The sequence below is a fragment of the Poecilia mexicana genome, unplaced genomic scaffold (genome assembly GCF_051168715.1).
Source record: "Poecilia mexicana isolate PSO_F unplaced genomic scaffold, ASM5116871v1 scaffold_3, whole genome shotgun sequence".
Lineage (NCBI taxonomy): Eukaryota > Metazoa > Chordata > Actinopteri > Cyprinodontiformes > Poeciliidae > Poecilia > Poecilia mexicana.
This window is the reverse complement of record NW_028263372.1, coordinates 23,970,972-23,997,017: the sequence shown is the minus strand read 5'-3', so window position 1 is coordinate 23,997,017 and position 26,046 is coordinate 23,970,972. Positions and strand designations below refer to the sequence as shown.

Sequence of the window (26,046 nt, the reverse complement as noted above, 5' to 3'; positions counted from 1 at the left end):
GTCTACATTTGTTTTTCATTAGGCTAACAGTGGTTAAAAGTTGATTCAGAAAGGGTGAGATTTCCATCACCGGGACACGAGTAAACAAAAACCCATGGACACAAATGCGTACACATCCTCAAACTGCTGCTACGGCACACAGTCTTCACACTCCTAGCTGAAAACAGCAAAAATTTACTCTTGGACCAAGCTTTTAAAAGGGTCCTAACAAATGAATCCAGTCAATAGGTGGCTGATTGTTAAGGGCTGTCAACTGTCATGATCTTATTAGTGAAATGCGCTGTGGGTGGTTGCTAATTCCTCCTGGCTCAGTTAATGTGCTTTGCCAGCAAACTAAAGTTCAATGAATCAGTAGTTCAGACCTTTCCTGTCTGCTTTTAGTGCCCTTCCTGACAGTTTTGTAATGCAATCCGCAGACCAGTTGTGATCAAAAATTAAAAAGGCCCTTGCCGTATCCCTCTCTGTCCACAAGTTCTAAATAATGAACCAACTCTACAACCCGGCAGCGTGAGCAACGCTTCCTTTGTTTTTTTGTTTTTTTTTATTTGTGTATAAATGTTAAAGCTCGTGAATCTTTTGCCCGACAGAGAGTCTGATTTTCTTCAAGCAGACAGAACCAGGCAACACTTGGCCTTGGTGTTTTTTAATGCTTTAAGCAGCAGCCCTTTGGTAGATGATGCTGATTTATTCGAAGCTTCCAGTTAGTCTTAAGTGCACAAATGTAACCCAGCGCATCTGCCACTCAGCGTTGGGAATTAGGCCAATGACCTTTATTCATCAATCAGCCTCACTAACTAAAGGATGCATTTTAGGTTATTTCCAGCTGTCTCCAGTGATAATCTCATTATTGCAGCCCAGAGCTGATCAGCACTGATTGACAGGAAGACGCTAACAGCTCGCTTTGCAGTTATTTCCTCCATTAATCAGCGCTGACGGCTATGTTTCTTTTTTTTTTTTTCTCATCAATCCTCAGCTGTTTCTTGCGGTAACCCTGGCACCCCTGCCCATGGAAGAATTGTGTTCAGCGACGGCATCACCTTTGGCAGCTCAGTTGCTTACGCGTGTTGGGAAGGGTTTAAAACATCTGGACTGACCACCAGACACTGCACAACAAATGGCACATGGACTGGCCAGCCCCCAGATTGCACTGGTAGGAAAGCTTTTGCATGATTACTATCTATGCAGTTTGTATTTTGAACACTTAGTGTAGCAGGGTTGCAGTCATAATAGGATAAGAAATTTAGTTTAGACTGGTATCCATCACCACTCCAGGATGCTATATGTAGGTAAGTGTAAGTATGTTGCAGCAACATACTTTAATTTGGCTAGCTTAACACAAAACAGACAAACATTTAGGAAACAGGAGTAAAAATGTTAGTTTAAAAAAAAAAAAAGCAAGATTCTGCACCAGGGAACTAAAGGATTCTGCATGGTCGGGCCAAATTGCTGAAATTGGTTTTCACTGACGCAGTTGCGTGACAAAATACATGTCCACCTCATGCCATCTTCCCGTTCTTATTACAGCCCCTCTGAGGAACTTTTTGCCTCACTCTGTATGCAAAACTGTTATGTGATTTGTCTGCATTTTGTTTATTTGAAACAAAACGCAACTACTCAACTTCCAGAGGTCGGTTTCTCAGCCAGAAAGTAGGATGGATAGTCTTGAGGAGCAGTTGTCCAAGGCTAAGAGGAAGTACATACTGTATGTATTTGTTCTCGTCCTCTGAACTTGTAAGTTGTCATGATTGCTGTGTTTACTATATTGCCGCAAACCACACATATGTCAAAACAACATGATGCATAATGCAGTGGGAGGTGATTTCACTGGACGTTGGTTCGGTGTGTCTTGTGGACCTTGAAGGTTGTGTGAAAACGATTTGATTTCGGTCTGACCATGCTGGGCCCTTTAAAGAATGGTGACCAAGAAACCTTTATGTTTCTCTAACTGTGACAGAGAGCTCTGTAAACAAACCTGTACCTCTTTTAAAGAGAATTGGATAAATCAACATGTCTAAAATAAACAAATAAAACCCCTTCCATATTGCTGTAGCTCAGAATATATTATTTTTTCTGGCTTGAGTAAAACTTTATTTCTCTTGTTCTCCTTTTCAGTGATCAGTTGTGGCGACCCTGGGCCCATCGCCAATGGCATCTATTTGGGAAGAGAATTTACCTTCAACCATACTGTGGCCTACCGCTGCAACCCTGGCCACCTGATGGAACCAGCTGGACACAATGTTCTGAGCTGCACTAAAGATGGAACCTGGAACCAAACCAAGCCCAGTTGCAAAGGTATCAGAAAGCAACATAAGTGGCAGATTTACTATCCGCAGGCAGTTCACCATCTGGTCGTGGTTCAGAAATGGCACCTCTGGGAGTGTCCAGCTTTTTGTATGAGACACCACAACTGTTCTGATCTGCAAGTGCAAGCACAATTGGCTCATTTCAAGAATGAGTCAAAAGTCTATGAGGGGCAGCATGGATTAGTGCAGTCGCAAACAGGTAGGCCTGTTGATCCCCGCAGTCCAGTCATTTGCACTACATTAGTTAGGCAGCAAAGAGCTCAAGACAGGCACAGCAAAAACTTTAGGACCTCAAGGTTTTTTTCATCACACAGCAAGAGTGCATGTGTAGTGAGATTAGGATTGAATAACTAAATAAAAGAATGTTTTTGTAAATTAAAAACAAATAATCTCTACGATCACCACTGAGATGACACTGCTGCTTTTAAGTACTTTGTACATCACAAAGTATAAAAATGAAAAATTCCAATAAATGTGTTGCGTAAGTGCAAACTCTTAAACAGATCCTTTGTTGAAGCACTTTTTGACTTTTTAAACCTGCATTCAAGACTGTATATTAGACTATATATTCTATACTATCCTGATATACATTTTAGTTGTTCTGGTAGGAATTTACTAACATGCTCATTTTTAATTATACAGCTAAAGACATAGTCTATAGAGAAGCTACACAGGATCCAGATTACCTTTTATGCACACTAGTGTAAATACACTTTGGCTCAATGTGGACAGCCGTCCATCATCTAAACCCACTTGTCCTAGCAGTGTTGTGTGTGTGTGTCTCGTATTCTCCAAATTATTGGACAAATGAGTAGAGCACCAGGGCAACATTATTTTCTTTCAAAGTACTGGCCAACATCTTACAGACATTATGGTAGAACGTGTAATGGTTTGATAAAACCACTTGAAATTACGATGTTCTTCATTTTGACTAATTTAACAACACTTATCATGGTGGGTTAATGTTGCCGAGTCAGAGTGTGCGACAGAGACGCCTTCCTCAGAAGACCGGCTGCTCAAATCACATTAAAACGTGGTTTCACAAAGTCTTAGTCTAATTGGATGTTTTTGTTAAATATGTAATATTTGTCAACATTTCTCAAACATTTTAGAGCATTATAAAAACTGAAAAAGTATCTGATAACATTTTTTTTTGCTCCTTTCAATTCCATCAGTTTATTTGCTACATTAAAGCTCTGCTTGCTTATTGAAAAAAATTACACAGTATTTTCTACTAACATGCATTGTGGATCAAAAAGAGGAGAGTGGGAAGATAGCATGGCTCTGCTATTGAAGCTAGTCTAAAAAAGTGCTGATTTCACAAATAAATATTTAAATGTGAGCTGATTTGCCAAAATAAAAGACTGGGGATGAACAACACTTCTGCCGGAAAATCGGGACACAAGAACATTACCCGTCAAAACAACATTGTGAGTTTTAAAGGCAAAAAAAAAAAAAACCTTCTGTTCTCTAAAACATGCAAAAAAGAAGTTAAAAGAAAGCATACAGTGTTTGAGAGTGGTACAGTAAAACAACCTAGTTTAGACTATTATGCTCAACAACTCTAACAGGGAAATGTTTCCTGCGATCCTCTCTACCACCTCTTCCCATAAACAGAAAATATCCTGCTGGCTTTCTCAGTAGCTGAGGCTTTGAACTAAGATGAAAAAAAGAGAGAAAACTGGGAGAGAGGATGCTGAAAAAGAACCAAGCAAAGGAGTTGGAGAGGTAGAACAGAACAGAACAGAAAAGGAAAAAACGATACTGCTGGTGATGGAGGCTGACGAGGAAATTGAAAAGTGGAAATTATAGGTGTTAGGGATGAATAAGAAGTGGGGATGGGAATGGGCTTCAAGCTCTCTCCCATTTGTTTGTCCACTTTCTTTTCATCTTCTGTTCCCTTTAGTGCTCACCTTTCTCCTGCTCTTTAGAGTCTTCCTCTCATATCATGAGTTTTGTTTACTCCTCCCATTTCCATCACCTTTGTGTAGATCCAGTCCCATTTTGATGCAAAACCATTTATTTTTCTTAAATATGTAAACAAATAAATAGAACTCGGGAGAATTCAAGGCCGTAGTTTGACAGATTTTGTAATCAGAGTAATAACAAAGGGTGATAGGTATGGGGTGGAAGGTAAAGAGGCCTAGCAGTGACAAGGGAGGAGGGAGAATCAAAGCGGTAAAGAGGTGCATTTGGAAAAAAATGGGATTAGAACGGAGGGTGGTGCAAACAAAGCCAACAATGGCACACATTGAGCAACAGGGAGATTAAGAGAATAAGCATCGGGATGTCAAGAAAAAGAGATTTAAGAAAGTGAATGGAAATGGAAAAGGGAGGTGTTTTGATGAGGCTTCACAGTGGCGGCAAAGAGGAAGCAAAAGAGAAACAAGTGAGGGAGGAAAGAAGCGATGAGAAAACCGAGAAGCGAATCAATAGCTGCCCCCGAACCTGTAAACACACCGTGAGAAAAGGAATTAGGCTCATAAAATGTGTTGGCTGGCTGAATTGTGCCAAGAGAGAAATGCCTAAAAGGAAAATAAAGGCAGAGGGGAAGTGGTCCAAAAAAGCGTGAGAGGGAAGACGAGGGGTTCCGGGGTGAGGAATGAGAGAGAGCTGGAGCTGGGGACTAAGAGAGGTGAGGGAGGGGGGAGATTTGCAAGGAAAGAAGAGTGGGTGGGTGGAAGGAGTCAACAATACTAATTAGGTAATAAAATGCTGAGATACATGAGGAAGTTTACTCCTCTTCCTCCAGGTTTTGATGTCACCGCAGTCTACACAGAATAGGACGCAAAGAGGAAGTGAAAGAGTTCAAAATCCTTCATTTCCAAGCACAAATGTCCTTTAGGCACTGGAGACTTGTGGAAATACAGGCCTTGAATATTAAGAAAGCCGAAGTCAATAAAAGTGTTTTCTTTCATTTTTAGACAGCTGGAGTTTGTTCGATAATAACAAAGTTGTTTATATGAAGGAGAAAACACTCATATGGTGATTAATTTGGATCCCCGTTAGCTTCTGGCCAGCCACCAGCTATTGTTCCTGGAGTCACAAAGCAATAAAATGATGAACTGCATGCTGAACAAAACTGGCAGTGACTTGTGTGCAGGTGTATAGATTATTCCTGTGGATGGTGGGGGCGGACCAGCCAAACGCATTGTAGGAATATGAAATGAGCAATACTGAATGATGGGACACTTTCTGGATTTTGTCTCGGAGAGCGACTTTGGGGACATCGGAGGCTTCTTCAGGACGCCCGTGACTCTCAAAGACAGAAATGTGTCGCTTCAGATGCTGCAAACAGACGTAGTTGGCTCAAACTCATTACATAAACACTGACATGATAGAAAAAGCCAAATAGCTATTATTTCATTCTTATACATGCTATATTTTCACATACTCCTCTCAGTACTTCATCTAGACCTTTGATGGGTTCATACATCTACATTTTTTAACCTTTTTTTTTGGTTTCCAGGCAACCACATCTGCTTGCAACAAGCTAATCAACTTACTAATTTTGACTTTGAATGTCACAAGCATTCTGGGGGAAAAAAAAAACAAAAAAAAACAGTCGTGTCTGGATCCATGTGTGCACCCTGTATCATCAGAGCAGTGTGAATGAATGGAGCATGACACCATCTGTCTCCTAGTTAGACAGAAATTACACTGACTTTATGAGACGTTTGAAGCCTTGCAGATGGTTATCATTATCTCAGGGAGTTGGTTACATGCACACACAGAGATGTTTATCGTGTCATGAAGTTATCCGCACGCACATCGGTGCACGTGAACTGCTCTGCAAGTGTGTGCACGTCATCTTTAATAACTTTGTCATGCATAAACAGCGCATTGCCTAATGATCAAATGATAACAGATTCCTCCTTTAATGCACAATAATCTTCAGACAGCCGCAGACAATCTGATATCATCGCCGAACACTGGCAGTTTCGAAATTAAGCTTTAAAATAGTCATGGGTTTTTGTGAATCATTACCAGAAATAGCACTGCCGCTCGAAATGTGTATCAGAGGGAAGAATTAGGGGATATCATCTAAATCTTCATTCAAAACACATTTGAAAGAAAACCCAATTTTTTGCTGAATAAAAGTAGACAGATTATGGCCTTATTGAACACTGATGGTTTGGTTTGAGTCATGAAGCCTGACGTCTTCATTTAAAGTAGTAAAAGCTTCTTGGGGCAAAGGGTCATCGCAGTAATGTTTGACACAGTGCACTCACAAATCCTTCAAACAAATGGATGTTATGGTGACTTGGTGGTGCTAAGATGCAACATTTCTTGTTGTTTTCTGTCTGCCAGTGAAATTTGCTCACAGTCCCCTTAGCTGTGCATAGTGGCAACACGTACCCTGGTCCTTTACCAGGTTTTTCACAGTTGTAGTGTTTTTAAAACTGTTAATTATTTTCTGACTGTAAATATGGAAAGGTTTTAGTGAAAATGTATTTCCTTATCTGCAATTCCCCACTTAAGAGGATCGACATACATCTCTCTTACAAGAATGAAATGCTCTCTTGTCTTACCTTTTAAGAGAGGCACTAAATGAAACCGGTCTCTGTGTTAAATTAAGAGTAAAATACTCTGAATATCCTCCTGGAGCTGCATACACAAAGTTTCATAGGATAAGCAGAGATCCTGACAATTTTGCTGGACTTTGATTTGTGTGTGTTTGCCTCAGTTATCCAGTGTGGACATCCACCCCAAGTGCTCAATGGAAAGGTCGAAGGGACTGATCATTCCTGGGGATCCAGTGTGAGCTACAGTTGTTTGCAGGGTTACCAGATGTCCATCCCTGCTGTCTTAACCTGCGAAGGAAACGGGACTTGGACTGGAGACATTCCACAGTGTTTGCGTGAGTTTATATTCTCCTTTATATCCGGCAAACTACAGCACACTCCGTTTGAGCCAAAGCAAAGGATTCCCAGCGATGCTAAAAGTGCAGAGCAGTCGAAGTGTTGACTGTCACTATTTTGTCTTTCAAGCTGTCCTGTGTGGGGATCCTGGTTCTCCTGGAGAAGGATTCAGAGAGGGGAACATCTTCTCATACGGGTCAGCTGATAAACTTTTGTATTTCTGCACGAGACAAAATGTGTTGTCGTTAAGGATGCAACGACTGCAGTGTTCTGGCCGGTCGCCGATTACAGATTTTTTAGAAGTCTGACCTGCTGATTTTGATTTTGGTCGATACTGATTTTTTTTTTTTTTTTTTTTTTTTTTTTGCCTGAATTGTTGCTAAATATAGAAAGAAAGTTTGGGATGACTATTGTTAACTGTCATAGTATTTGCTGTGTGGCACAGAAAAATGTCCAGATATCGTCCTGATTTTAAACACTGGGGCTCCTGTCATGTTTATGTGTGATTTGATGTTTATTTTTCTCTTACAGGTCAGAGGTCAGGTTTTACTGCCATTCCCCCTATGTGCTGGTGGGCTCTGCCACCAGACTCTGTCAAGCAGATGGAATTTGGAGTGGGCATCAACCAACCTGTATAGGTAACTAAAAGAAGGAAAACATGATTGCTTTCTGATTTAGTAGGATGCATCAGAAGGTGCATTTCTAGACAAATGACTGCTTGATTAAATTTAATTAGGACAGCAACTGGGAGGTTCGAACAAAAAGACGCGTTGAAGAGAAAATTCAACTGTTTGATTTTGGTGTGTTGAAGCAGGGGGTGCATCTTTAACAAGCAGGACTCCTGCTCCTACTCAACACCATCTCCTACCCAGCTCACATAATGTAATGGGTTTACTTTATTTCCAGTTTTCTAGATGTTCATTCATTTTTTTGTTATTTTGGCCTGATTGCCTGTATTTTTATGTCCTTGTAGAATAAATGAAAAAAAAAAACTTCATAAAATAATTGTTTTTATTGTTGTTTGGATGGCACGGTTGGTAATGTAATCATAGGAGCATAATGAAATACAGTGTTTACTTTTTTTTATGTTTGTGTGTGTAGATCCAGCCTTCAACAGCTGTCGTGATCCAGGAACTCCAGCCTACGGTATTCCGATCATGGCCCAGGGCTTTCAGGTGAGCACTTGATGGTAGTGAAGTAAAAACAAAAAAAAAAGCATATATTTTCACAGCTTTTATGCAGCTGGAATTAGAGATAAGCACACGTATGTAACCTGCTTATTATTATTGGATTACAGGACAGCAGTCAGCATTGTTGACCATGGCATATTACTGAAAACCAAACCATGATGTGATGGTTTTACTAAGATCAGTAAAACCAAAACTTAATGCATTAACTGATATAAATTTGGGTAACACTTTATTTGAAGGGGGTTGAATAAGACTGTCATGACACTGTCATAAAAACCTGTCATGAACATGAATAAGCCTTCATGAATATTAATGACTGTTGTCATAAAGCGTCATTCGGTAAATTATGACACTTTTAATACAAAGTTGACATTATTTAAAATGTCTTTGTTATGACAACTTGACATTAACCAAGAAATCATTACTGATATAAATTTGTTATAAAAGTATTACTGATTGCACTTTAAAAATTAGGTAACTTTATGTTATTAAAGGTAAAGTTTAAACAGTAACGATTTATTGGTTAATGTCAAGTTGTCATAACAAAGACATTTTGAATAATGTCAACTTTGTATTAAAAGTGTCATAATTTACCGAATATTTATGACAGTCATAAATATTCATGAAGGCTTATTCATGTTCATGCCAGGTGTTTATGACATGTTTATGACATTATCATGACAGTCTTATTCACCCCCCTTCAAATAAAGTGTTACCAAGAAATCTGGTAAAAAAAATAATTACTTCTTCTTGATTAAAGTATATTTGCAACGTAAAGCGGTCTTTATCTTAGATATTGACCTCGAGTTTTAATGTTTAAAACTAGTTAAGATTTTATAAACATTTCACTACATTTACATAAACACGTAGTTTAAACCTGAGACAGATGAGCAACAAAAAATACAAACGTTCATGAATTATGTAGGAAAATGTTCTATTCAAAGAAAGAGATAATTGTAGATGATTATACTAATTAGTAACTGTAAAAAAGATTCTTTAAAAAAAAATCATCCAAAGTAATTTCTGTCTAACTCAACTAGAGAAATAATCTGATATGCACTTCATTTAATGCTTCTTCAGCTGTAGCTTTCTTTCGTGCAGTTAATGCGTTTTAAAATATTAAAAAGCCTCCACGAATCAAAATGTCACCGGCAGTCACTCCGCTCGTGTTGGTGGCGGAGCAGCCGGGTTAACAGATGGCTGTCGGAGAGTTTAACCAAGGCTCTGAAGGCAACTGGGATGAGCTGGGGGTGAAAAGCAGAGGGGCTTCTGGCAATCTGAACGGCAGAGTTGTAGACTAGCAATGCATTCTTAAGAAAGGGGATTAGGTGCTGATTGGTTCTGGAAGTCCGAGTTAAAAGATCAGTGAGCAGTTAACAAACCCAGTTGAGTTTGAGGTGACTTTGACCGCGTGAGAACCGCAAGAACAGCACACAACGAAGGCGGCAGCGTCCATAAATAAACCAGTAGAAAACTTTGAGATGGTACATAAATAGTACCACTGTGGCGTGGGCTTGAATATTAATAACTCTAATGTAAATCTAAAGGCTGGAACTCAGATAAGTTATTCAAACAGGTAATAGATTATTTTCAGTCGTCTTTCAAGTTTGTGTAGCTGAATTCTGAAGTAGAAAAGAGTTCTGTTTTTGACACCGGAGTTCGAGTTTAAGATTCTCAAATATTGATTGTCGATGCAATTCTTCACCTTCAGTCCCCCAAACAAGATTAAGACTCCTTTAAGAAAGTCATCGCAGTGAATTGGTATATTAGCAGTCATGTGATGTACATATTCATTGGAGATGAGTCAGAAAACCAAAGGTTTTTTTTTTCCCCTCTGCACTGTCATGATTTCTTTTCAAATGTGCCTTAAAAGCTTTTTCTCAGCACCCCCTCAACTTGTTTACCTGCCGAGTGCGTTGTGAATTGAAGGTTATTTTCTGTTGAATGTGGCGTGGTTTTCGAATAGAAAAGGCTAACCTGAATAGTCTTTCTGTCATTATATTTCAACGATACGTAGGTGGGCAGTAAGATTTCTTTCAAGTGCCGCAAAAACTACCACATCCTCGGTTCGACAACAAGAACATGCCTGGAAAACCTAACGTGGAGCGGAACTCAGCCTGAGTGCATAGGTAAAGATTAACTCGGGATGTATAACTATTACTTGTTCATGTCTGTTAAGAAATTACTTGTCAGATTTTAGTATGTCACACATGTTTCTGCTTCTCATCACTCAGCTCATTCATGTCGACAGCCAGAAACCCCCAGCAACGTGGATGTTCGAGCTATGGACCTGCCGACTTTAGGATACACGCTGATATACACGTGTCAAGAAGGTTTTTATCTGTCTGGTGGATCAGAGCACAGAACCTGCAGAAGTGATGGGAGATGGACAGGGAAACCGCCGCTCTGTAAAGGTATTCAGACATTCTCTGCTTTTAAAATGGTTTTATCCTGAGTTTAAAATCAGATCTATAGATAGAGCCCAAGTGATGCATCATTTTTCAACAAGATAATGAAAAGGAACGATGAAACTCAAGACGGTTTTAATTTGTGACTAACATCAAAGCTTGATTTGATAGTAACATTGTATGTGCCGATTATTTTATCAATCAAATCAAAGAAGTTTTATTTGTGTTCTGCCAAATTACATCAAGGTGAAAATATGCTTAATATTTATTTTCATGAAGTCCTCATCAAGGCAGCTATTTAGCAACACATTTCACTGCAACATGCCTTTTAAAGACCTTCTGGATCTTAATGTGGCCAAAAAAGAAAATTATTTGAACACCAACATTTCTGCACGAAAATTAATTTTTTTGATAAAACATGAAAAAAATGAAAATTTTTCATATCACTGTGGTTTCAAGCCACAGTGATTGAGGAAATATTTATAAATACAGCACTATAGTGTGTAATGGATCTATATAATGTGAGTCTGACTTTGTGAATTGAGTGAACATCACTTATATTTTAAGATATTGAGAGATACACTTAGCCACTCTTCTCAGTATTGTTTCCTGTTATAACAAAATGATTTTCTTTGCTCACGGCAACAAGCAACTTTCTATGTTTCTTCTATTTTTTTTTTCTTCCTCTTTTCATGTAATTTATATAATATTTTGAACGCAATTCAAGCTGAACTGAATTTTAAACTGTCTTTCATTTCAGTTGGAGTGAAAGTAAATCCCAAAGGCAGAGGGGAGTCAGACATACAGAAGAATAAGATCCGTGGTATGCAGAACGGACTACAAACAGCACATTAATATTAATTGAAGAGTTTTTGCTTCATTGCTGATTGTTTTTTTTCCACTTTTGTTGTTGAATTAATTACATTATTTCTCAGTAAGCATGAGTGTTTCAAAAAGAATTTCCCATGGAGGAAAAGATGCTGACACTGTAGCGATGAACGTTACTTATATGGGTCACAGATCAGTAGAAGCCGTCTTCACCGAACAGCTCTTCAAAGAGTGCAAGAGTTAAATACATCAGCTCAAATATGATGAAGCACATTTTAAATTAAATAAATTATTTCAGAGTGAAATCTGTAGTTTGAAGGAGACAGTAAGAAGAGAAAAACACCACAGGAAAAGATTGAGATTGAGATTCTTGCAAAGGAATACAGCAACATCTTTGTTTGGCGTGAGTCATGTCTGAGGCACAGACTGACCCTTCAGTCGTGATGGAAGAAGAGGCTCAAGATATTGTGTTAGGACATTTTAGCAGCTGTCAAAGATTGCTTCTCCTGTTTTGTTAAGCTGCTGTTATTTATCCATGTATTTCTTTCCAAGTTCCAGCAGATGTCTTCTCTCCAAACTCTGAGTGGAGCGGTTTCTACGAGTATTTAGGGAAGAGGCAGACCACCACCTTTGCAGTTACTGGGTTCAACGCTAACAGCAGCCGAGTGAACGTCACATTACTGGAGACCAGCGGCGTGTCGATCAGACTGTCAGGTAAAAGACTATCATTTTGGGTTTTCAGATGATGTTATTTAAGTCTGTGCTTTTAATTTCACTCTTATAATACTTGGTAGGAGGATAGAAACTGTAAAAGACTAATTAGCATTAGCTAGATCGCTATGCTTAGAGTTATAGAGCCCTGCAAGTGTTATATCTCATAATATATAAATGAAAAATAACGTTACCTTAATCCCAAAAGTACCAAGGAAAATATTCAAAGATAGTCAGTGTGTGGAAAAATTATTTTTTATGCAGTGATACCTATTTTATTATCGGTGAGTTAAAATGAGTTAGACCCCAGAAGCTGAACATGTAAGGACATGTTCAATCTAGTACAATCAACATGTGAGCATTTCCCTGAAGGTGAAGAAAAGTAAGTAAATAAAAATCCTTTATCCTTTAAAATACTTTATGTTCTTAAACTTTTACAACCTCCTTTATTGTACCAAACATTTACAGCTTCACTGGTATTTAGTAATTAGGCCCGAGCAGCTAAGCGCTGCGAAGGCCTATTGTAATCGCGCTGTTTCTTATTATTAGGCCCGAGCAGCTAAGCGCTGCGAAGGCCTATTGTAATCGCGCTGTTTATTATTCTTATTATTATTATTATTATTATGCTTCCGCCAAATAAATTGGCTTTTAGGGGGCTTTATCATATTCAAAAACTCACCAAACTTGGCGGACGCGTCAGGTCTGTGTGAAAATTACGTATTTTAAGGTCCTCAGAAAAATCGCACAAGAAACGGCTCAAGGGCGCCACCTAGCAACTTTCAAAAGACCCTTTCCTATTCACTTACTTTATCGTAGAGACTTGAAATTTGGTACACTTGTAGAGCTCCCCAAAACACTCTGAATTTACAATTAATGTCATAGTGCAAGTATCACAGATTGTCGGCCATTTTGGATTAAAGTTCCGATTTTGAACCGATTTTGGGCGTTTGCAGGGTTCGCATTTGATCGAACTTGTCCTAGGGATTTCGATCGATCGGCTTCAAACTCGGTCAGATCGTTCAAAAGGCATGGCCGATCCAAAGTTATCGTACGTTTGTGTTTTCGGGCTTGCTGAAGGGGTCTTTCCGGGGGTCAAAGGTCACCGATTCGCCATGAAACATCAAACTGTTATAACTCTTTGAAAAAAACTCATAGAAGCACCAAACTTTCAGTGATTGATCATCATGGGATGCTCTACAATACCCAACGGTCAAATGATGACGTCACTTAGGCCACGCCCCCTGAGAACAGGAAGTGTCATTTTTTACGCTGAACGGTCGCTATCTGACCCCTTTGACCTAATCGAGGTGAAACTGTGTCCACAGACAGAAAACATGTTGGTGTGTTGAGGATTCCAAGCCAAGCTCATTTGAATCCAGCAGGTGGGCGTGGCGGCGTGGCGAAGTGACCCTAAACGCCGTGTCCTTACGTTTGGCTGTGGATTCCACAATTTTGAGGCCAGCTGCACCAAACTTGACATGACTGATCCTGGTAGGGTCCCCTACGAACCTATGTTGTCATAGTCTGACGTCATCTAAGCCCCGCCCCTCAGAACAGGAAGTGCTTTTTTTTCCATGGAAAGCTGCCTTTCTGGCTCACTGCACCTAATCAACATGATTCTGTGTTGGATGACAGATAACATGTTAGTGTCACTTGCTTTAAAGCGCCAAGAGTCTTCTGTAGAGGGCGTGGCCGTGGGACCGCGGCGAAGCAGAGGTAACGCCGCCGCCATACGTTTGGCTCTAGATTCCACATCGTTCAGCCCAGCTGCACCAAACTCACTAGGATGCATCCTTATCCATCCCCGAACAGGAATCCATAACAGTCGTTGATGGGCGTGGCCTAATTTCTCTACAGCGCCCCCTAGAATTTTTTAAATGATCAGCCCCAAGCCATTCTTTAACCTAGAATTATGAAACTTGGTACACATGTGTATCATGTCAGGACCTACAAAAAAGTCTCTTGGAGCCATGGTGCAAACCCAACAGGAAGTCGGCCATTTTGGATCAAAATCAGCCATTTCCTCTTTTTCATAGACATCGCATCTGATCTATCTCCTCCTGCAGCTTTTGAGATAGAGACTTCAAACTCAGTCAGCAGAGACTTGAGACATTAAAGATGAAAAGTTATCGTAGGAATTTTTCTATGTCAAAGCATGTGGGCGTGGCTAAGTCCCAAACTTTGACTATTCGCCATGAAACATCAAGATACAATAACTTCCACATAGAAGGTCACAGCTGCATCAGACTTCCTATATCTGACTACAGACCACCCCTCATCACATTGAGATGGTCAGTTGATGACATCACCTTAACCCCGCCCACTTCCGACAGGAAATCACCTGTTTTTTCTATTGTATGTCTTACTTTTACTCTCTAAATCATATGGGATTCATCCTGTGCAGGCTGACATGAAATTACATGATGATGAACTCTCCCATGATGAACTCGACTGACCCGTGGGGGCGTGGCTAAGTCCCAAACTTTGACTATACAGCATGAAACATGAATGTGAAATAACTTCCAAATGCCAGGTCACAGCTGCATCAGACTTTCTATGTCTCATTATAGACCAGCCTTCATCATAGTTAGGTGGTCGATTGATGACATCACCCTAGCCCCGCCCACTTCCGACAGGAAGTAACCTCTTTCTTCAATTGTATGTCTTACTTTTACTCTCTAATTCTTATGGGTTTCATCCTGTGCAGGCTGACATGAAATGACATGATGATGAACTCTCCCATGATGAACTCTACTGACCCGTGGGGGCGTGGCTAAGTCCCAAACTTTGACTATACACCATGAAACATGAATGTGAAATAACTTCCAAATGCCAGGTCAGAGCTGCATCAGACTTTCTATGTCTCATTATAGATAAGCCCTCATCACAGTTATGTGGTCGATTGATGACATCACCCTTGCCCCGCCCACTTCCGACAGGAAGTGACCTGTTTTTTCTACTGTATGTCTTACTTTTTCTCTCTAATTCTTATGGGTTTCATCCTGTGCAGACTGACATGAAATGAAATGATGATGAACTCTGCCGTGATGAACTCTACTGACCCGTGGGGGCGTGGCTAAGTCCCAAACTTTGATTATACATCATGAAACATGAATGTGAAATTACTTCCTAATGCCAGGTCACAGATGCATCAGACTTTCTATGTGTCATTATAGACCAGCCATCATGACAGTTAGGTGGTCGATTGATGACATAACATTAGCCCCGCACACTTCCGACAGGAAGTCACCTGTTTTTTCTACTGTATGTCTTACTTTTTCTCTCTAATTCTTATGGGTTTCATCCTGTGCAGACTGACATAAAATGAAATGATGATGAACTTATTGATGATGAACTCATTGATGATGAACTCTACTGACCCGTGGGGGCGTGGCAAAATGGCTGTCCCTCGTAATATGCATACGTTCGTCTCGTATTCACAAACGCATCATCCGATTTGCACCAGACATTGTATGAGTGACACTTGTGAACCTCTAAGGAGCCCAATAGAGTTTAATTGTGATTTGACTCCACTGCGCCCCCTAGGTTAATCAAACAGCTGTATCTCCTCTCTACATGGCCCGATGTGCTCCAGATTTTTGGTTCATCGCCAGGGAGCTCTGCCGAAGCCGTAAAAGCGGATAGCGTGGATGAGGGCGCGCGAGCGTCGGCGGTGGCGGGCGGGGGGCGGTGCTGGTACCCCCGCGGTGGCTATAGGCCGGAGCAGCGCTAGCTGCGAGGGCCGCTTGAGGCTCCGCGGAGCTTTAATTAGGCCCGAGCAGCTAAGCGCTGCGAGAGCCTATTGAAACTGTGCTGTTTATTATTATTATTTTTATTGTGCCAAAAGAATTGGCTTTTTGGGGGCTTTCTCATATTCAAAAACTCACCAAACTTGGCGGGGGCATAGAGCCCGTGTAAAATTTACGTATTTTAAGGTCCCTGGAAAAATCGCAACAGAAACGGCTCAAGGGCGCCACCTAGCAACTTTCAAAAGACCCTTTCCTATTCACTTACTTTATCGTAGAGACTTGAAACTTGGTACACTTGTACAGCTCCCCAAAACACTCAGAATTTACAATTAATGTCATAGTGCAAGTATCACAGATTGTCGGCCATTTTGGATTAAAGTTCCGATTTTGACCCGATTTTGGGCGTTCGCAGGGTTCGCATTTGATCGAACTTGTCCTAGGGATTTCGATCGATCGGCTTGAAACTCGGTCAGATCGTTCATAAGGCATGGCCGATCCAAAGTTATCGTAGGTTTGCGTTTTCGGGCTTGCTGAAGGGGTCTTTCCGGGGGTCAAAGGTCACCGATTCGCCATGAAACATCAAACTGTTATAACTCTTTCAAAAAAACTCATAGAAGCACCAAACTTTCAGTGATTGATCATCATGGGATGCTCTACAATACCCAACGGTCAAATGATGACGTCACTTAGGCCACGCCCCCTGAGAACAGGAACTGTCATTTTTTACGCTGAACGGTCGCTATCTGACCCCTTTGACCTAATCGAGGTGAAACTGTGTCCACAGACAGAAAACATGTTGGTGTGTTGAGGATTCCAAGCCAAGCTCATTTGAATCCAGCAGGTGGGCGTGGCGGCGTGGCGAAGTGACCCTAAACGCCGTGTCCTTACGTTTGGCTGTGGATTCCACAATTTTGAGGCCAGCTGCACCAAACTTGACATGAGTGATCCTGGTAGGGTCCCCTACGATCCTATGTTGTCATAGTCTGACGTCATCTAAGCCCCGCCCCCTCAGAACAGGAAGTGCTTTTTTTTCCATGGAAAGCTGCCTTTCTGGCTCACTGCACCTAATCAACATGATTCTGTGTTGGATGACAGATAACATGTTAGTCTCACTTGCTTTAAAGCGCCAAGAGTCTTCTGTAGAGGGCGTGGCCGTGGGACCGCGGCGAAGCAGAGGTAACGCCGCCGCCATACGTTTGGCTCTAGATTCCACATCGTTCAGCCCAGCTGCACCAAACTCACTAGGATGCATCCTTATCCATCCCCGAACAGGAATCCATAACAGTCGTTGATGGGCGTGGCCTAATTTCTCTACAGCGCCCCCTAGAAATTTTTAAATGATCAGCCCCAAGCCATGCTTTAACCTAGAATTATGAAACTTGGTACACATGTGTATCATGTGAGGACCTACAAAAAAGTCTCTTGGAGCCATGGTGCAAACCCAACAGGAAGTCGGCCATTTTGGATCAAATCAGCCATTTCCTCTTTTTCATAGACATCGCATCTGATCTATCTCCTCCTGCAGCTTTTGAGATAGAGACTTCAAACTCAGTCAGCAGAGACTTGAGACATTAAAGATGAAAAGTTATCGTAGGAATTTTTCTATGTCAAAGAATGTGGGCGTGGCTAAGTCCCAAACTTTGACTATTCGCCATGAAACATCAAGATGCAATAACTTCCACATAGAAGGTCACAGCTGCATCAGACTTCCTATATCTGACTACAGACCACCCCTCATCACATTGAGATGGTCAGTTGATGACATCACCTTAACCCCGCCCACTTCCGACAGGAAGTCACCTGTTTTTTCTATTGTATGTCTTACTTTTACTCTCTAAGTCATATGGGTTTCATCCGGTGTAGGCTGAACATGACATGATATGATGATGAACTCTCCCATGATGAACTCGACTGACCCGTGGGGGCGTGGCTAAGTCCCAAACTTTGACTATACAGCATGAAACATGAATGTGAAATAACTTCCAAATGCCAGGTCACAGCTGCATCAGACTTTCTATGTCTCATTATAGACCAGCCTTCATCATAGTTAGGTGGTCGATTGATGACATCACCCTAGCCCCGCCCACTTCCGACAGGAAGTAACCTCTTTCTTCAATTGTATGTCTTACTTTTACTCTCTAATTCTTATGGGTTTCATCCTGTGCAGGCTGACATGAAATGACATGATGATGAACTCTCCCATGATGAACTCTACTGACCCGTGGGGGCGTGGCTAAGTCCCAAACTTTGACTATACACCATGAAACATGAATGTGAAATAACTTCCAAATGCCAGGTCAGAGCTGCATCAGACTTTCTATGTCTCATTATAGATAAGCCCTCATCACAGTTATGTGGTCGATTGATGACATCACCCTTGCCCCGCCCACTTCCGACAGGAAGTGACCTGTTTTTTCTACTGTATGTCTTACTTTTTCTCTCTAATTCTTATGGGTTTCATCCTGTGCAGACTGACATGAAATGAAATGATGATGAACTCTGCCGTGATGAACTCTACTGACCCGTGGGGGCGTGGCTAAGTCCCAAACTTTGAATATACATCATGAAACATGAATGTGAAATTACTTCCTAATGCCAGGTCACAGATGCATCAGACTTTCTATGTCTCATTATAGACCAGCCCTCATAACAGTTAGGTGGTCGATTGATGACATCACCTTAGCCCCGCTCACTTCCGACAGGAAGTCACCTGTTTTTTATACTGTATGTCTTACTTTTACACTCTAAAACATGTTGGTGTGTCATGGATTCCAACCCTGTGCAGACTGACATAACATGACATGATGATGAACTCTGTCAATGCCTACTGACCCGTGGGGGAGTGGCAAAATGGCTGTCCCTCGCCATATGCATATGATCGTCTCTTATTCACAAACGCATCATCCTATTTGCACCAGACTTTTTATGAGTGAAACTTGTGAACCTCTGAGGAGCCCAATACAGTTTAATTGCAATTTGACTCCACTGCGCCCCCTAGGTTAATCAAACAGCTGTATCTCCTTGCCACATGGCCCAATCTATTCCAGATTTTGGGTGCATGGCCAGTGAACGCTGCCGAAGACATCGAAGCGGATCGCATGGAGGACGGCGCGCGAGCGTCGGCGGTGGCCGGCGGGAGGCGGTGCTGGAACATCCGCGGTAGCTATAGGCTTGAGCGGCGCTTGGCTGCGAGGGCCGCTTGAGGCTCCGCGGAGCTTTAATTATTATTATTATTATTATTATAGTTCTTGTGCCAAATGAATTGGCTTTTTGGGGGCTTTATCATATTCAAAAACTCACCAAACGTGGCGGGGGCATAGAGCCCGTGTAAAATTTACGTATTTTAAGGTCCTCAGAAAAATCGCACAAGAAACGGCTCAAGGGCGCCACCTGGCAAATTTCAAAGGACCCTTTCCTATTCACTTACTTTATCGTAGAGACTTGAAACTTGGTACACTTGTAGAGCTCCCCAAGACACTCAGAATTTACAATTAATGTCATAGTGCAAGTATCACAGAATGTCGGCCATTTTGGATTGAAGTTCCGATTTTGACCCGATTTTGGCCGTTTACAGGGTTCGCATTTTTTCGAACTTGTCCTAGGGATTTCGATCGATCGGCTTCAAACTCGGTCAGATCGTTCATAAGGCATGGCCGATCCAAAGTTATCGTAGGTTTGCGTTTTCGACCTTCCTGAAGGGGGGTTACCTGGGGTCAAAGTTCACCTAGTCGCCATGAAAAATAAAACGGTTATAACTTTTACAAAAAAACTCACAGCAGCACCAAACTGTCAGTGATTGATCATCATCGGGTCCCCTAGAATACCCAATGGTCAAATGATGACATCACTTAGGCCACGCCCCCTTAGAACAGGAAGTGTCATTTTTTACTGTGAATGGTCGCTATCTGACCCCTTTGACCTAATCAACATGAAACTGTGTCCACAGACAGAAAACATGTTGGTGTGTCATGGATTCCAACCCTGTTTCGATTTGATGGAGCAGGTGGGCGTGGCAGCGTGGCGAACTGACCTGTAACGCCGTCGCCATACCTTTGGCTGTAGATTCCACAATTTTAAGCCCAGCTGCACCAAACTTCACATGAGTGATCCTGGTGGGATGCCTTACGATCCTATGTCGTCATAGTCTGACGTCATCTAAGCCCCGCCCCCTCAGAACAGGAAGTGCCTTTTTTTGACTTGTAAAGCTCCATCTATGGTTCTCTCAACCTAATCAAGATGATTCTGTGTTGGATGACAGATAACATGTTGGTCTCACTTGCTTTTAAGCGCCAAGAGTCTTCAGTAGAGGGCGTGGCCGTGGCAGCGCGGCGAAGCAGAGGGAACGCCGCCGCCATACGTTTGGCTCTAGATTCCACATCGTTCAGCCCAGCTGCACCAAACTCACTAGGATGCATCCTTATTTATCCCCGAACAGGAATCCATAACAGTCGTTCATGGGCGTGGCCTAATTTCTCTACAGCGCCCCCTAGAATTATTTAAATAATCAGCCCCAAGCCATGCTTTAACCTAGAATTATGAAACTTGGTACACATGTGTATGATGTCAGGACCTACAAAAAAGTCTCTTGGAGCCATGGTGCAAACCCAACAGGAAGTCGGCCATTTTGGATCAAAATCCGCCATTTACTGTTTTTCATAGACGTCACATCTGATCCATCTCCTCCTACAGCTTTCGAGATACAGACTTCAAACTCAGTCAGCAGAGAGTTGAGACAATAAAGGTCTGAAGTTATCACAGGAATTTTTGTGTGTCAAAGCGTGTGGGCGTGGCAAAGTCCCAAACTTTGACTATTCACCATTAAGCATCAAAGTGACATAACATGCACATACAAGGTCACAGCTGCATCAGACTTTCTATGTCTCATTATAGACCAGTCCTCATCACGGTTAGGTGGTCGATTGATGACATCACCTTAGCCCCGCCCACTTCCGACAGGAAGTCACCTGTTTTTTCTACTGTATGTCTTACTTTTACACTCTAAGTCATATGGGATTCATCCTGTGCAGACTGACATAAAATGACATGAAGATGAACTCTGTCAATGCCTACTGATGCGTGGGGGCGTCGCAAAATGGCTGTCCCTCGCCATATGCATACGATCATCTCTTATTCACAGACACATCATCCGATTTACACCAGACTTTTTATGAGTGACACTTGTGAACCTCTAAGGAGCCCAGTGGAGTTTAATTGCAATTTGACTCCACTGCGCCCCCTATGTTAATCAAACAGCTGTATCTCCTCTCTACATGGCCCGATGTGCTCCAGATTTTTGGTTCATCGCCAGGGAGCTCTGCCGAAGCCGTAAAAGCGGATAGCGTGGATGAGGGCGCGCGAGCGTCGGCGGTGGCGGGCGGGTGGCGGTGCTGGTACCCCCGCGGTGGCTATAGGCCGGAGCAGCGCTAGCTGCGAGGGCCGCTTGAGGCTCCGCGGAGCTTTAATTAGGCCCGAGCAGCTAAGCGCTGCGAGAGCCTATTGAAACCTTGCTGTTTCTTATTATTATAGTTCTTCAGCCAAATGAATTGGCTTTTTGGGGGCTTTATCATACTCAAAAACTCACCAAACGTGGCGGGGGCATAGAGCCCGTGTAAAATTTACGTATTTTAAGGTCCCCAGAAAAATCGCTAAAGAAACGGCTCAAGGGCGCCACCTAGCAACTTTCAAAGGACCCTTTCCTATTCACTTACTTTATCGTAGAGACTTGAAACTTGGTACACTTGTACAGCTCCCCAAAACACTCAGAATTTACAATTAATGTCATAGTGCAAGTATCACAGATTGTCGGCCATTTTGGATTAAAATTCCGATTTTGACCCGATTTTGGGCGTTTGCAGGGTTCGCATTTGATCGAACTTGTCCTAGGGATTTCGATCGATCGGCTTCAAACTCGGTCAGATCGTTCATAAGGCATGGCCGATCCAAAGTTATCGTAGGTTTGCGTTTTCGGGCTTGCTGAAGGGGTCTTTCCGGGGGTCAAAGGTCACCGATTCGCCATGAAACATCAAACTGTTATAACTCTTTGAAAAAAACTCATAGAAGCACCAAACTTTCAGTGATTGATCATCATGGGATGCTCTACAATACCCAACGGTCAAATGATGACGTCACTTAGGCCACGCCCCCTGAGAACAGGAAGTGTCATTTTTTACGCTGAACGGTCGCTATCTGACCCCTTTGACCTAATCGAGGTGAAACTGTGTCCACAGACAGAAAACATGTTGGTGTGTTGAGGATTCCAAGCCAAGCTCATTTGAATCCAGCAGGTGGGCGTGGCGGCGTGGCGAAGTGACCCTAAACGCCGTGTCCTTACGTTTGGCTGTGGATTCCACAATTTTGAGGCCAGCTGCACCAAACTTGACATGAGTGATCCTGGTAGGGTCCCCTACGATCCTATGTTGTCATAGTCTGACGTCATCTAAGCCCCGCCCCCTCAGAACAGGAAGTGCTTTTTTTTCCATGGAAAGCTGCCTTTCTGGCTCACTGCACCTAATCAACATGATTCTGTGTTGGATGACAGATAACATGTTAGTCTCACTTGCTTTAAAGCGCCAAGAGTCTTCTGTAGAGGGCGTGGCCGTGGGACCGCGGCGAAGCAGAGGTAACGCCGCCGCCATACGTTTGGCTCTAGATTCCACATCGTTCAGCCCAGCTGCACCAAACTCACTAGGATGCATCCTTATCCATCCCCGAACAGGAATACATAACAGTCGTTGATGGGCGTGGCCTAATTTCTCTACAGCGCCCCCTAGAAATTTTTAAATGATCAGCCCCAAGCCATGCTTTAACCTAGAATTATGAAACTTGGTACACATGTGTATCATGTCAGGACCTACAAAAAAGTCTCTTGGAGCCATGGTGCAAACCCAACAGGAAGTCGGCCATTTTGGATCAAAATCAGCCATTTCCTCTTTTTCATAGACATCGCATCTGATCTATCTCCTCCTGCAGCTTTTGAGATACAGACTTCAAACTCAGTCAGCAGAGACTTGAGACATTAAAGATGAAAAGTTATCGTAGGAATTTTTCTATGTCAAAGCATGTGGGCGTGGCTAAGTCCCAAACTTTGACTATTCGCCATGAAACATCAAGATGCAATAACTTCCACATAGAAGGTCACAGCTGCATCAAACTTCCTATATCTGACTACAGACCACCCCTCATCACATTGAGATGGTCAGTTGATGACATCACCTTAACCCCGCCCACTTCCGACAGGAAGTCACCTGTTTTTTCTATTGTATGTCTTACTTTTACGCTCTAAGTCATATGGGTTTCATCCGGTGTAGGCTGACATGACATGATATGATGATGAACTCTCCCATGATGAACTCGACTGACCCGTGGGGGCGTGGCTAAGTCCCAAACTTTGACTATACACCATGAAACATGAATGTGAAATAACTTCCAAATGCCAGGTCAGAGCTGCATCAGACTTTCTATGTCTCATTATAGATAAGCCCTCATCACAGTTATGTGGTCGATTGATGACATCACCCTTGCCCCGCACACTTCCGACAGGAAGTGACCTGTTTTTTCTACTGTATGTCTTACTTTTTCTCTCTAATTCTTATGGGTTTCATCCTGTGCAGACTGACATGAAATGAAATGATGATGAACTCTGCCGTGATGAACTCTACTGACCCGTGGGGGCGTGGCTAAGTCCCAAACTTTGAATATACATCATGAAACATGAATGTGAAATTACTTCCTAATGCCAGGTCACAGATGCATCAGACTTTCTATGTCTCATTATAGACCAGCCCTCATCACAGTTAGGTGGTCGATTGATGACATCACCTTAGCCCCGCCCACTTCCGACAGGAAGTCACCTGTTTTTTATACTGTATGTCGTACTTTTACACTCTAAAACATGTTGGTGTGTCATGGATTCCAACCCTGTGCAGACTGACATAACATGACATGATGATGAACTCTGTCAATGCCTACAGACCCGTGGGGGAGTGGCAAAATGGCTGTCCCTCGCCATATGCATACGATCGTCTCTTATTCACAAACGCATCATCCTATTTGCACCAAACTTTTTATGAGTGAAACTTGTGAACCTCTGAGGAGCCCAATACAGTTTAATTGCAATTTGACTCCACTGCGCCCCCTAGGTTAATCAAACAGCTGTATCTCCTTGCCACATGGCCCAATCTGCTCCAGATTTTGGGTGCATGGCCAGTGAACGCTGCCGAAGACATCGAAGCGGATCGCATGGAGGACGGCGCGCGAGCGTCGGCGGTGGCCGGCGGGAGGCGGTGCTGGAACATCCGCGGTGGCTATAGGCTTGAGCGGCGCTTGGCTGCGAGGGCCGCTTGTTATTATTATAGTTCTTGTGCCAAATGAATTGGCTTTTTGGGGGCTTTATCATATTCAAAAACTCACCAAACTTGGCGGGGCCATAGAGTCTGGTGAAAATTTACGTATTTTAAGGTCCCCGGAAAAATCGCACCAGAAACGGCTCAAGGGCGCCACCTAGCAACTTTTAAAAGACCCTTTCCTATTCACTTACTTTATCGTAGAGACTTGAAACTTGGTACACTTGTAGAGCTCCCCAAAACACTCTGAATTTACAATTAATGTCATAGTGCAAGTATCACAGATTGTCGGCCATTTTGGATTAAAGTTCCGATTTTGACCCGATTTTGGGCGTTTGCAGGGTTCGCATTTGATCGAACTTGTCCTAGGGATTTCGATCGATCGGCTTCAAACTCGGTCAGATCGTTCATAAGGCATGGCCGATCCAAAGTTATCGTAGGTTTGCGTTTTCGGGCTTGCTGAAGGGGTCTTTCCGGGGGTCAAAGGTCACCGATTCGCCATGAAACATCAAACTGTTATAACTCTTTGAAAAAAACTCATAGAAGCACCAAACTTTCAGTGATTGATCATCATGGGATGCTCTACAATACCCAACGGTCAAATGATGACGTCACTTAGGCCACGCCCCCTGAGAACAGGAAGTGTCATTTTTTACGCTGAACGGTCGCTATCTGACCCCTTTGACCTAATCGAGGTGAAACTGTGTCCACAGACAGAAAACATGTTGGTGTGTTGAGGATTCCAAGCCAAGCTCATTTGAATCCAGCAGGTGGGCGTGGCGGCGTGGCGAAGTGACCCTAAACGCCGTGTCCTTACGTTTGGCTGTGGATTCCACAATTTTGAGGCCAGCTGCACCAAACTTGACATGAGTGATCCTGGTAGGGTCCCCTACGATCCTATGTTGTCATAGTCTGACGTCATCTAAGCCCCGCCCCCTCAGAACAGGAAGTGCTTTTTTTTCCATGGAAAGCTGCCTTTCTGGCTCACTGCACCTAATCAACATGATTCTGTGTTGGATGACAGATAACATGTTAGTCTCACTTGCTTTAAAGCGCCAAGAGTCTTCTGTAGAGGGCGTGGCCGTGGGACCGCGGCGAAGCAGAGGTAACGCCGCCGCCATACGTTTGGCTCTAGATTCCACATCGTTCAGCCCAGCTGCACCAAACTCACTAGGATGCATCCTTATCCATCCCCGAACAGGAATCCATAACAGTCGTTGATGGGCGTGGCCTAATTTCTCTACAGCGCCCCCTAGAAATTTTTAAATGATCAGCCCCAAGCCATGCTTTAACCTAGAATTATGAAACTTGGTACACATGTGTATCATGTCAGGACCTACAAAAAAGTCTCTTGGAGCCATGGTGCAAACCCAACAGGAAGTCGGCCATTTTGGATCAAAATCAGCCATTTCCTCTTTTTCATAGACATCGCATCTGATCTATCTCCTCCTGCAGCTTTTGAGATAGAGACTTCAAACTCAGTCAGCAGAGACTTGAGACATTAAAGATGAAAAGTTATCGTAGGAATTTTTCTATGTCAAAGCATGTGGGCGTGGCTAAGTCCCAAACTTTGACTATTCGCCATGAAACATCAAGATGCAATAACTTCCACATAGAAGGTCACAGCTGCATCAGACTTCCTATATCTGACTA

At 42.6% G+C, this 26,046-nt stretch overlaps 1 protein-coding gene across 2 annotated transcripts in view; it reads left to right on the top strand.

Annotated features, from left to right (window-relative positions):
* The window catches only part of csmd1b (CUB and Sushi multiple domains 1b), a 436,793-nt gene that overhangs the window by 387,692 nt on the left and 23,055 nt on the right, over window positions 1-26,046 (top strand). For both annotated transcript variants that reach the window (XM_088004350.1, XM_088004351.1), the window contains 10 exons: window positions 974-1,150; window positions 2,113-2,292; window positions 6,991-7,164; window positions 7,295-7,361; window positions 7,697-7,803; window positions 8,267-8,340; window positions 10,373-10,484; window positions 10,590-10,769; window positions 11,524-11,586; window positions 12,144-12,305. In XM_088004350.1, coding sequence (XP_087860476.1) covers window positions 974-1,150; window positions 2,113-2,292; window positions 6,991-7,164; window positions 7,295-7,361; window positions 7,697-7,803; window positions 8,267-8,340; window positions 10,373-10,484; window positions 10,590-10,769; window positions 11,524-11,586; window positions 12,144-12,305 — 1,296 coding nt within the window. The remainder of the gene's footprint in view (window positions 1-973; window positions 1,151-2,112; window positions 2,293-6,990; window positions 7,165-7,294; window positions 7,362-7,696; window positions 7,804-8,266; window positions 8,341-10,372; window positions 10,485-10,589; window positions 10,770-11,523; window positions 11,587-12,143; window positions 12,306-26,046) is intronic.